General features: G+C 31.2%; 1 protein-coding gene across 2 annotated transcripts in view; it reads right to left on the reverse strand.

Annotated features, from left to right (window-relative positions):
- The window catches only part of LOC126815739 (receptor expression-enhancing protein 1), a 28,517-nt gene that overhangs the window by 13,604 nt on the left and 2,309 nt on the right, over positions 1-12,604 (reverse strand). For both annotated transcript variants that reach the window (XM_050541644.2, XM_056099270.1), the window contains exon 2: positions 6,388-6,460. In XM_050541644.2, the coding sequence (XP_050397601.1) occupies positions 6,388-6,460 (73 nt within the window). The remainder of the gene's footprint in view (positions 1-6,387; positions 6,461-12,604) is intronic.

A 12,604-nucleotide genomic window follows, 5' to 3' on the forward strand; every position in this document is an offset into this window, starting at 1 on the left:
TTATATTTTAACCTTTCTCTCTAGACTGTTAATTTCAGGTATGATAGCAACAGCTTTTAGCTAGGTATTGTTACATGTAATATACTGAAATAATTCTTTATGAAATATTTGTTGAATATTAAAAGCGTTTACCAATATCTAAATTACATTTCATTATTGCAAATGAAGCATCACAAGTTAATCATATTGCAGTATAATATATTCTCAGTTACATGTACATGTACATGAGTATGTTAATACAACTGACTATCGTAGATCAACCTATGTCAAACACACAAAAGGATCCCTTATCATCATTCGTTTATTATCAAATCTATGTAAATTTCAAATGATTCACAAAAACATTTAAAACTCAGTACGAAAGTTCATTTTAACCTTGGCTATCTGTTGGACGTGATTTTCTTCATTCTGTGATAGCTTCAAATGGTTTGTTTATTTTAGGTTTCAAACTCAATAACACTGCTAAGACAACACAAGTGTGATTGTATAAGTCTATCAATGTGTGGTATTGCACACAACCTTCATATAAATACCAATGTTTCTATCAACACATTATTTTTGTGGTCACAAAATTAAAAATCTGACAATAACATTTATAAATATGAATTGAATTTCAATTTACATGCCAATGTAAATGAATACAATTAGTCTGTACAGATATTGTCATCATTATACTGTTGAGGGTGTCACATGATATAGAATAAAGACATCAGATATCCAGTTTAAATAATGAATTGTTCAATGACAATGAAAACAGCTTTGACAATTGATGAAATTGCTCTAGAAAACAAGAATATATCACCATCTTATCATCAGAAATGATCAAATTGCATGAAAATGTATAATGAGATTCTGTATTAGTCCAATTATATTCCATAACATTGGTTTCCATATCCTTAATGAACATTATAAACATATTGTCTATTGCTATAATGTATATCAGATAGAGCCACATTAGCAGAGAAATTTCCAGTTGAAATCTGCATGTGATTATAAAGTAGTACATGTAGCAATATACATTTGTGTAGCAGAGATAAATTTTCAGGAATTGGGAACTGGACTATTGGAAGATAACTACCAGTAGTAAACATGTAATCATGATCGCAACTTTAACAAAATGGTGTAGCAATGGTACATGTATATGAATTATTGAAATAAAATTGTTTATGTTAGTCCTAAAAAGACCTAAAATGACCTAGTTTGCGACAAGTGGCTTGTACCAAAGTAAAACATAACATTTGGTCAATAACAGATAAATCATCTATTTTAAATTATTTTATTCATTTTTTTCCAGATACATGAATATTGTTCAGTGTTTCCTGAGATCTACACATACAAAACCACTGGAGTTTTATTTGTTAATGGTGGTTTGTTAAAACATCACAAATTAAAAAAAAAATACATTATTACATTAGTATTCTATTTGATGTTGTTAATGAATCAATATCCTGACATTTTTTTTACATTTATCAGCTTTTTAAATAGCGGAATTCTGAACATTAGCTAACTATTGAGCATATTTTGTAAAAACTACTTAAATCCTGGGTTGTCACTGCTTCTCTTTTATTGTACAGTAACAGGAAACCAGCAATCCTGGGTTTCTCTATGTGGAGGAAAGCAGATACCAACAGACCATAACAACAAACCAAAAAGAAATCTGATTATAAATAACCTATACAGGAACAATCCTTTCAAATAGGATTGTCCTATACATTATTTCAATAGAATTTAGTGTCCATAATACATACATGTATGATGACAACATTTCACAAGAATAACAGGAGACCTTTTGATTGATTTCCAACATGAAAACCAAATAAGATAGTTTGGCCTAAGGGACAAAGTAAAACTAATGAAGCATGTGTAAGGCAGATCTTGGCCTGACCTGACTTTCGAATTTCAAGCTGGGCTGACTCATACCTTTCTACCCTGTGACAAACATTAACTATAACCCCTCGTGACCTCAGGCAATATTAGACAGGGTTCATCTCAAAATACCATCTTACATGGGCTTTCTTTGCTGAAGTATCAAGACTGAGGGTGTACTTTTATTAATTTATTTTTAAAAAAAACCGACATTTTTCTTAACCCAAATGTAGCCATAATATCTGAACCAGTACACATGTACCACTATAAAACTGAAACTCACTATAAATTTGTAAATTGTTTATGAAGTAATTTGAAGTGATATTTCTGTGCTCCAAAATATTCGGTGAGTCTGATGCAATTACTCTACATGTACTATATTACATTGGGTAACATTGTCTGTGTGTTGCGCCATATAAGAATATGAGTTTTGTACTATAATTGATACTTTTAGTAACAAAAGCAACATGTAATAATAACACTCAAACTGATCAATTATAGCAGAGTATGTTACATTATTTATATGGTGTAATTTTAGTATCTGATGTAATAGGAATATATTAGATGTCTACAGAGCTTGTTTTATCCAATCTGCCTGCTTTCTGTCTATTTACCAGGATATTTGGATCAATACCCTCAATATTTTGATCTCGGCTCATTTTTTTCCATCAAAAAAGGAACATTGATTTGATGGTAACTATGGTGGAAATTAGTATCGATCCATCCCCACATAGAGAACAAATCTGATAAAAAAATACTGTCTGACTCGTGGAAAATGTTGGTATGAAGCCATCAAGTAATACCTGCTCTACCCATCACAACAACAGGCAGTACCGTAATTCGTATTATGTAATAATAAGAAATTGTTGCATTATCTTTATTATTGATACTGATGTGTAATTAGTTAGATTATGAGTAAGAATATAGTGGTGAAACTTGATATACATGTACATGTATTTCACTGATTTCAAAATATTAATGAGTACAAATTTGACATTCATTCTACCTTCTAAGTTTAAAAATAAATATCATAGAACGTGAAAGAGTGGTAAAGTTACGCCATACTTGATTATCTAGGCATTGGAATACCTGTACAAAAACAAGTGACAAAGAGATGGAAAGGGATTGGTTGAAATAAAGATTAAATGCATACAAATCCCACGTTTTAACAATTTATTATTGCGGCATTGAAATCTTGCAACATCAGTTATGTCGATAATGCAATTTGCATGCAATATACATGTTAAATCAAAGCTTTCCAGGTTCATAAATAATCTTTATGGTTTTTTGTTGCATTTATACATCTTTTACATTTTGAAAGAAAATTTCATTCTAAAATATCATATTGTAAGTTTGTGCACCAGATCAACAAGATTGGTCTCGGGCGTGGTTTATGTTAATATATTTACAGTGTGTATTCCTAACGCGTACAGCTTCAAAAGGAATTGTAACTCTGACAACATTATTCTTTGTTGACGATACAAAACTCAGAGTAGATTAACTTTTAATTTTTAAACAAATTTACACAGACCCAACAGATTGGGCTTCATGTGTATTTATGCATTGCTTATTTCATTGTAAATCACATTAGCATATACACATTAAAGAGGAAATCTCACCTCTGCCGTAGAAAATTAGTCTTCATTGATTTCTCAATAAGGATAGATTCATGTTCATTCACACAATTAGCAAGACACAGATGTTTTTGGATTAAATATACGACTCACACAGAAATGTGTGATTAGTACAAGTTAGTCTGGCATTATTTATGAAAGTTATAATCTGTGTTGTTCAATATCCACAAAGTACATAGCCTCAACATTTTGACATGTCTTTATTTTCTTAATTTTTAACTTGCATCTAATTCTAACAATCTAATGAAGAAGACAAAGAATTTGATTGTTAAGACTAGAGGCCAACTGTGAGTGTGTTTTGGCCAATGTTCAATGGGTTTTTCTCATTTACAACAGGGAGGGAAAGGTGGTATTTGCCTGAGCTACATGTACAGCAAATAGCTCATTTTACATCAGTCATTTGATGTGCTGAATGCAAGAACACATGCAGCAGTTTTCAACTATGTTATTTGTTAATTTAAAGAAAATCGAATGGGCAATGCACTATTTTATCCTAACTAAACTGGCTATTGGCAAATAATACATATTCTAAAATTCCAATGAATTTAAGGTTCACTGATTCTTGGGCTCAACAGTCAATAGGTTCACTGGTTTGAAAAAAATAACAATAAAGATATATTTATCAATAACTGAATTGGATTGAACAATCTGGATAGAATAACTTTAATGAGCTTAATTCTTCAATAAAGTATATTTGGATATCCTTTGTATGCATCATGTCAATACTTATAGTACATACAAAAGCTAAATTTTAGGAGATATTTAAAGGGGAAAAAATCATAACAACTTTGAATTTTTTTTTTTTTAAGAACATCTTAAAAATTATTCTATTTTAGAAATTCATGTTTTAAGAGTTGAATAGTATATATTTAGATAAACGTTGAAAAGGTTTTTGTCAATGTGTTGTGTAAGGGCAGCATGTGGCCATATTCTCAAGCCTTATAAAACATGACCTAGATCTGTATATAAGTGACATTGTTAAGGTTTAGCGTCCAAATTGAGCCGAAACAAGCTTCAGTCGGTCATGTACAAGTGTACCAGTCACTAAATAATAAATAAATTTAATCCCTAAGATAAACAATATACATATTTACGAGTATTTACTATCAAATATTCTCCATGGGATATCACAAATCAGTTGGATTTAGAAATAAAAATCTTGATGCTGGGAATCTACATCTATGAATCATTAGGCCTTGCAGGTATACATGTAAATAAAAGGACAAACAAACCTACAATGAATATTTAGACCTATCTTTACTACAATAAAAACATATTTCAAAGGACAAGAATAAAGAAACATTTTCTTCATTAAAACACTATTGTATTTTGCAAGGGATTCCTATGTTGCTCAAATCATGCTCAGAGGTTTTAATAATAGAAGGAATATTATCATTTGTCATCAAATACTAAGATCATATTCCACAGAAAATTCAGATTAGAGCAGACAAAGGGAAAAATTAATAAAGAATTAATGAAATCCTGAAGAATGAAAAAGAAACAGAAACTCTTCTTGGATATCTCTAAAAAAAATAATTGAAATGATTGAAAGCATCACCTGTACTATAAAGAGATTGTTTTTAATGTCAGAAAAAAAACTGGTCACACATGAACAATCAAATTTAGAATAAGGAGAGAAATTGAACTAAAAGATCCAACTACTGATTAGGTGTTTCAAGTGCTAATTCATTTTCTCTCTTGTACTTTCTACGCCCACTGTCATAAACCTACATGTATAACATAGAAACTAAATCCCTCCTCTGACCTCATTTTTAACTGTATAAATATAGGATGGTGAAAACTGTAATTAAAGGTAAAGCATTACAAAGAATCGAAGATTCGAACAATGGATGACATACAAAATCCTTAATAATAATAGTATTGATTAAGGACTGTGGCTGCCTGATGGAATTAGGTTCATATTGATTCTAGAATAGAATTAATCTTGAGTTTCAGTGATTGACAGGTTTTTCTAGTAAATTGTTATAACCACTGACCCATTTTAAAAATGTATAAAACTAAAATCATTATGAATGTTATTTAGTATGGCAAATGGTACATGTACGTAGGTAGAGATACATGTATATAGCTCCTTATATGAAATACAATATAAAGTAATTACATCCAAACAATAGGTATAATACAATACTGAATAATTCACAGGTGTGAATCAAAACAGAATGAGATGAGACTGACCTAATTAGAATGGATATTTATCTGCAGTTAAACTATGATCTAGTATTGATAATCAATGTCAGTTGTGTTTATTATTGAATCTATAGTCGCCATTACTCCCAGTATTTAACCAATGTCCCTTATACATAAACACAGAGATGCCTTACATTAAATATTTACAACCAAATTTTTATTGGGCTAGAAATAAAACATTTCATCAGGTACATTTGGCAGAAAGCCAAGGTGACACTGTGTATTGTGGAGTGTATATTAATAAATATGGTCATACTGTATTCTACTATGTGTATCACATGATCACATTTCACATGGTAATATATCATTAGAAAAGTGAACATTTTAAAATATTCATAAGTATTTCCATTGTATAATTTTTAATATCACTAAATAACTTGTAAGAAGAGAGACCAAAAATGTCACAAATACCAGTATATAGGTCTATTATTATACGATTTTACACACATTAAATAAAATGGATTATTTTTTCCCCAGTGGAACATCCCTTTACGAGATATGATTACAATGGGTGACACTGCCATACTTAAATGTAACCAGTGCTCTTCCTTAAAAATATTCTAAATTCAATCACTTTTAATTATTGACCTAATTAAAAAAAACATCAATGTATATAAGGTATATCAAAAACTCTGTTAGTTACATACTAAATTCAAAATAATAATAAACATATACTTACATATTCTTTGACGTTCTTGGTTCTAACTGCCTTATATGATGCATAGGCTGGATACAAGGTTCCAAATACAAGTCTGCAAAAACCATAAAGATAAGGTGCCATTAATACTTCTATTGACAGAATTAATTCTTTCATTGGACTACAGTAGTCAGCAACCCAATATAGAAGTTTAATTAATCCATTAAAAAATGGTACAACACTTTCTATCATTCTGATATTGTTCTTGTGGCTTTAATATCATATTTCTGGATAAATAATTTCCTGTAAATGGCACTGATTTGGAATCTTTGCATTGTTTTTTAAACTCATTGTTTGGTGTTCCACTAAAACCAAGCAAATGATTTTCCATTTGATACATGGAAGTCAGTACGGTATATAGAATTCCTCCACATTTGTTGAAGTAAGATATGCAGTATTACTTTTGCAATCGAAGTCCAATTGCATGTAATTATTAATTTCAATGTAAAGTAAAATCTGTTACATATTCTTTAACCAACAATATTTCTTCCAATGTCACAGCTGTTAAAGAAAACTATACATGTATTTAAAATTCCAACTCTTCTATAACATATATTTAGAGAGACCAAATCACAATAGACCACATTACCACACCTACAAAAGGAATTGACGGGAAGAATTTTCATGAATAAATAAATACCCAGTGAGCAGAGTTGCAGTTTGCAACACATGCATTTTTTTAGGCCTACTGTAGTTGCATACCATAATTTTACGTTAGACCAGATATGTATGCATGTATGAACATAAATTATTAAAAGAATTGGATTAAAATATGTCAACAAGTCTTATTCTGACAAAGCAGATGGCATAAATCAATTTGGTATTTTCCAAAAGAAAAAAAAAATCAGTGTTCTGTATCTTCAGTTAAAATACAATCTAATCTACATGTACTAGATAAGGAAATTGTGGCCAGTGACAATATATGACCACATGTCATTGCCGCTGAGCAAAAAGTATAATCTGTAATAAATTTTTACAATCAGATAAGTATTATGTCTTTGTTATATTTTTAAAGTCAAGGTTAATAAATTATATAATTTAAAGTCAGTTCTGTTATAATCATGTAGGTAACTTACAATGTTATCATTACATACAGCTGACTATGGTAAGAGGTAAGAGTTCAAAAGTCTGTGGAAAGATCAAAAGTTGACAAAGGATAGTAATTATACAAAGTTATAGCTAAGGGACAGTTTGACCGGTCAATGTATGGATACAATTTAGAGGTTTACAGTTCTACAAGTCAGGTATCATAATGTGATTGACTAGATTATGTAAATATTCTTGTATGTCCATCCTTGGAAATTGCATGTATTATGTTTAGCCTTTTCTTCAAGAATAAGAAAAATGCCTTCATTTTGCTACTGATTTGACATTACTGTTTACGGAATATGTTTCTTAATAAAGATTTTTGATTACATGTAGGCCTAATGTAGAATGTTTTACACGTTTTCTTTATAGACCAGGCACATGAAAGATTTGTGATCTAATACTTTATGAACATATCAAATGCTGATTTTGGTGTTTGTTAACTTGAATATTATTCAAATGACCAATTTTTTAACTGTCTTTGGTGCATTTATATGATTTTTAGAAACTGTAGATATTTCAAATCAATATTACATGTATTTTCTGCACATTTTTATTAATATTAACATCAGATTAATGAGTTAATATTATTAACCTTTTTCTGGGAATATAAGGGACTGGTTTAAAGATTAATGTATTTTACAGAAAAAAATTAATCAAAAAATGCATTGAACAATGTAAAAGTTATTCCTACAGTCCTACCTACAATGTCATGTATTTTTGTTTTGCACAATGATTAAATAAAAGAAAGGAACAACTGCAGTCTTAGGCTTCTGTTCATCATACAAATATTATTATGTTTTATATACTGTACAGGTAAACAACTATAACAAACTATAACACATGTCTAGCATTGATCAGACCAGGTACATGTATATCATCTACCATTCCATCCATTAGTTATCTACTAGTAGTATTAATAATCTGCTAAATCTGGCATTCTTCCTAATTCACTCATACAAGAATCCTGAATACATTCACAATAAACATTGAACCAGGGTAACCTGTAAACACCTTCACTTAACACACAGGAACATGAACATGAAGATCTCGATTTGACCTCAATTAGACAATCTAAATCGATGGCTAGTCGCCTCCCATACTCAGTACACAGAACACAGTGCTGGACAATACACAGAATCTGACTTTGAAGTAATCAGGGTAACCTGGGAAAATATCAACACCTAAATATACAGGTAATGGGTTACAAAATGGCCACCAAACTTTTCGCAAGGAATTTGTTAATAACCTGGCAACTGTTCACCATGGCAACCAGAACTAGGTGATGCTACAACTCAAGTACAGATGTGTTCCCCATCCCACCCCAGATCAAGATGAACCAAAGATAAGGTCTAACAGGTCTTGGCATCAACACAAATATGATAACTGATCAGACCTGGTCTGTTTTTACTTTCAAGTGCCAGCTTTAAATCTCTGTGCACAGCACACAGACTTTATTTCAACATGTAGGTTACTGTACACCGTTCGTTCATATATTCAATGCAAAATATATTAGTACCTACAGTACACAGCATACAAGCTATATATATGTATGCAAAATACATTTTCTTTTCTTTCAAGATGAATAAAACAGTGTTGCCAGGCCACAAAAATATATGTGTACCCATCAACAGCATTTCAAAGGATACATATACATGTAGCTTTCAAGCTAGCTACTAAATTAATGATAACTACAAATTATTTTATAAGTAGTTTCGCTATTAGCCTGTACTCAACAGATTATACAGATGAAAGTTCTGGGTCTCAAAGAATACCTTTGATGTGCACATGAAGCAACTCACTTTCCTAGACAATAATTGCAACATGTCTATCAAGCACGTGGATAAAGGCTTACCTAGGGATGTAAGTTAAGGGGAGGTTGAGTGATCACTCTCCTATGACAAAGTTTGACACTGACTTTATTTACCAAATATTAACAAACCTAATATTTCTATAGGAGGGTTACACGTACATTGATGTTGAAACTAAAGACCTAATTTAAACTCATGATGAAATTGACAGAATATTGATTGAGTTGTACCAGCTGTTGTTGTTTTTACTACTGTATACTTTATACCACCAGTACCATGTCACATTATCTATACATGTATGGACAATCAATATCAATATATTCATTTTAATAACAGTTTTCATTATTGTGTCTATTATTCTGACTCTATTGCATAGCAAAGAGTCACAGTATTTTTTTCTCTCACTACTTCTGTTAGTTTCAAACCCGCCTTACTTAGTAGAGCACTTCCGTTAGTTCCAACTTTTATTATTGAATGCACAGATCGTTACTTGTACCTGTTATTTGCATTTTTCACACAATATCTATTTTTTTACAGCTTACAGGTGACCCTGGCTTGTTTTGACCATATCCTGTATATGGTACATGTCTGCACAGAATATTGACAAATTTTCAATAAATCATATATCTTTGTAAATGCTGAATGAAATTGAATCATTTATGGATGGATATTCCTCTTCTTAGAGATTCAAGTTTTAAAATGATTCAGACATGAATCAATTCTTTCGATTTGGTATCCTCTGCAGATGATATTGAAACAGAATATGGTCAAAACAAGCCAGTTCCAACAATAATCTATGCTAACATCTTTTGATGGGCCTCTTTTTAATTTGAATGATTCTAACTTGATGGGAGATTATCTACCGCTGACATTTTGATTTTAATATACAATTTGAAATCTGAGTACATTTCAGTGTTGATTAAGCCGTGAAAAATAGATATTGTCTGAATAGTTCAAAATGCCAAATGAAATCAGTGGCTTTAAATATGTTTAAAGATACCTTCCAGTGTACAAACTGGATGATTTGATGATATATTTGGACTAAAAACATATTCAAACTAATTAATCTGTCAAAATTTTGCTTTAAATCCCTATCAAAACATTGTATTCGTACCCCTGCTATAAAAAAACCTATTGAAAGAGGTCATGTTTGTGTCACGTGACTTGGCTGACATGTGCGAAGCCGGAGGAAAATTCATTGCATATACAAGATATGTTGTCTTTAATCGCTGATTATTTATCATAAATATCGAAGCCTAATTAAATTCTCAGATTACCCACTGCCCACATCTTTTTATGTTTTTTATTTTTTATCTCAGAAACTGTTGTGCACTTAAGCTCACCATCAAGTTCATCAACATATGCCAGCTAGGGAAGTAAGGGAACCCTTACATTTTTGTCCTGTATGCGCTCCATGGATGTTTTTCTGGGAATCCAGTATTTTTCTAGTAAGATTGGATGTTTCTACTTTCCATATACTTTTATTGGAAATAACCACCCGATAAATACCTTCGTGGGGAAAGTATCTTTAACTAAAGGGTCGAACAGATGAACCAATTATTTCCATGGGAATATCTTTAAAATGAGTGCATAAAACAACAACCTGCCAGCCAGACTTTTCTCAAATCATAATAATACTTTAAAAAGGAAATAATATATGTACATGTACATGTACATTGTAGGTAGGGCCTACTTGAAAAAGAAAGTCTTACATCCCTGCTTGTTACTGATCTGTCTCATCATATACAGTACATCAATGTAATGTTTCTTAAAGGTTCATTTATCTGTGTGACCTACAAATACTAGACCACCTGATGTAAATATATGTACACCTACATTAAAAACTTTTGTTCCTATGATTCAAATATCAGACGAAGTGTAATACTTGATTATTATGTACCATATACTAAATGGATGCAGGGGACAACTGCAAATTTTCTACACTTGCATGGTAACTGGGTGGGTGGGTTCAAGTTGAATGAAATCACTGATAGAAAATGATAAATTAAATGTTGGTAATTAATACTCAATCATGAATGGAAATATGTCAAGTCTCTTACTCCGTTGGTGGGTGGGTCGAAATCTATCTGCGGCTGGTTATTCAATGGGACCCAAGTGTTGAAGTGTCACACCATGTAACCATACAATGTATGTATGTATGTATATATGGGAAGGTCTCTGAATGTTTCACTTTACTGAGTCCTATATAAAGTTTACAGTAATTTGTGGACACATTATATAATAAGAATTATATTCAATGCCTAATCTACATGTATGAGGGAAATTTGGCCCAGACAGCCTACTCTTCTTATTGAATTTCAACTGTCAACTTTCAATTGTAATCTCTGGAGAGTTCACAAGATAAAAACACAATTTTTCATACAATCAGGAACGATAATCCATGAAGCCAAGGTCCGATATACACGAATATGGAAAGGAATCAAGATCTTTGGGATATAAAAAGATACATTCTAAATTTCATCAAAATCAGATAAAAATTGTGACCTCTAGAGGGTCCACAATCATTGTATTAGATACTTTTACACTATTTGCATCTGAGGAGCAGCAAATTCAGTCCCATTTTTCACGAAATTCAAACTCAACTGTCATTAGGATCCACAACCTTGGTATTACATACTTTTACACTATTTGAATATGAGGAGTGGCCATTTTGTCAGGCGGTTTTGGTCTGATTTTCACAAAATCTGAACTTCACCATCATTAGGGTGTAATGGTGATATATTTGAATGGTTTTTAAAATTGGGTAAAAATTGTGACCTCTTAGAGGTACAAGCTAAAATGCATAATCCAAGAAGTTACGGTTCGATATGCGCGAATGTTGAAAAAATGATCAATGCATTTACTGTTACAACATGTATTCCTGTTCTACATTTACACATTAAAATTATTATCTTGTGCAACTAAAAAGTCAAAATTATTAATAACAATCTGATGCAGTGAAGCTTCTTCAACTGATGTGCTAACGAATTTTGGAACTAATATATTTTTGATTTGGGATGGTGCAAGACCTCCATTTCAAAATTTTCAATGTTGGTCATTTTTGATAAATTTATCGGTTTTAGATCTGATCTCTAACAGCATTACGGCATTATGCACCGCAGAATTGTGACGTAAATCCTAATATTAAAAATAACGAATTCGAAAAACAGACTAACTTCACAACTAGCAAAAGTAGGGCCCTAAAATAATATTGCTCTAAAATAACACTGGAATGTGCAATTTTTTAAAAAATTTCTGTAAGCAGGTTAACTAATTTGTATACATTTTCTAATGCATTTTCC

The sequence above is a fragment of the Patella vulgata genome, chromosome 3 (assembly GCF_932274485.2).
Source record: "Patella vulgata chromosome 3, xgPatVulg1.2, whole genome shotgun sequence".
In the NCBI taxonomy this organism is placed as follows: domain Eukaryota; kingdom Metazoa; phylum Mollusca; class Gastropoda; family Patellidae; genus Patella; species Patella vulgata.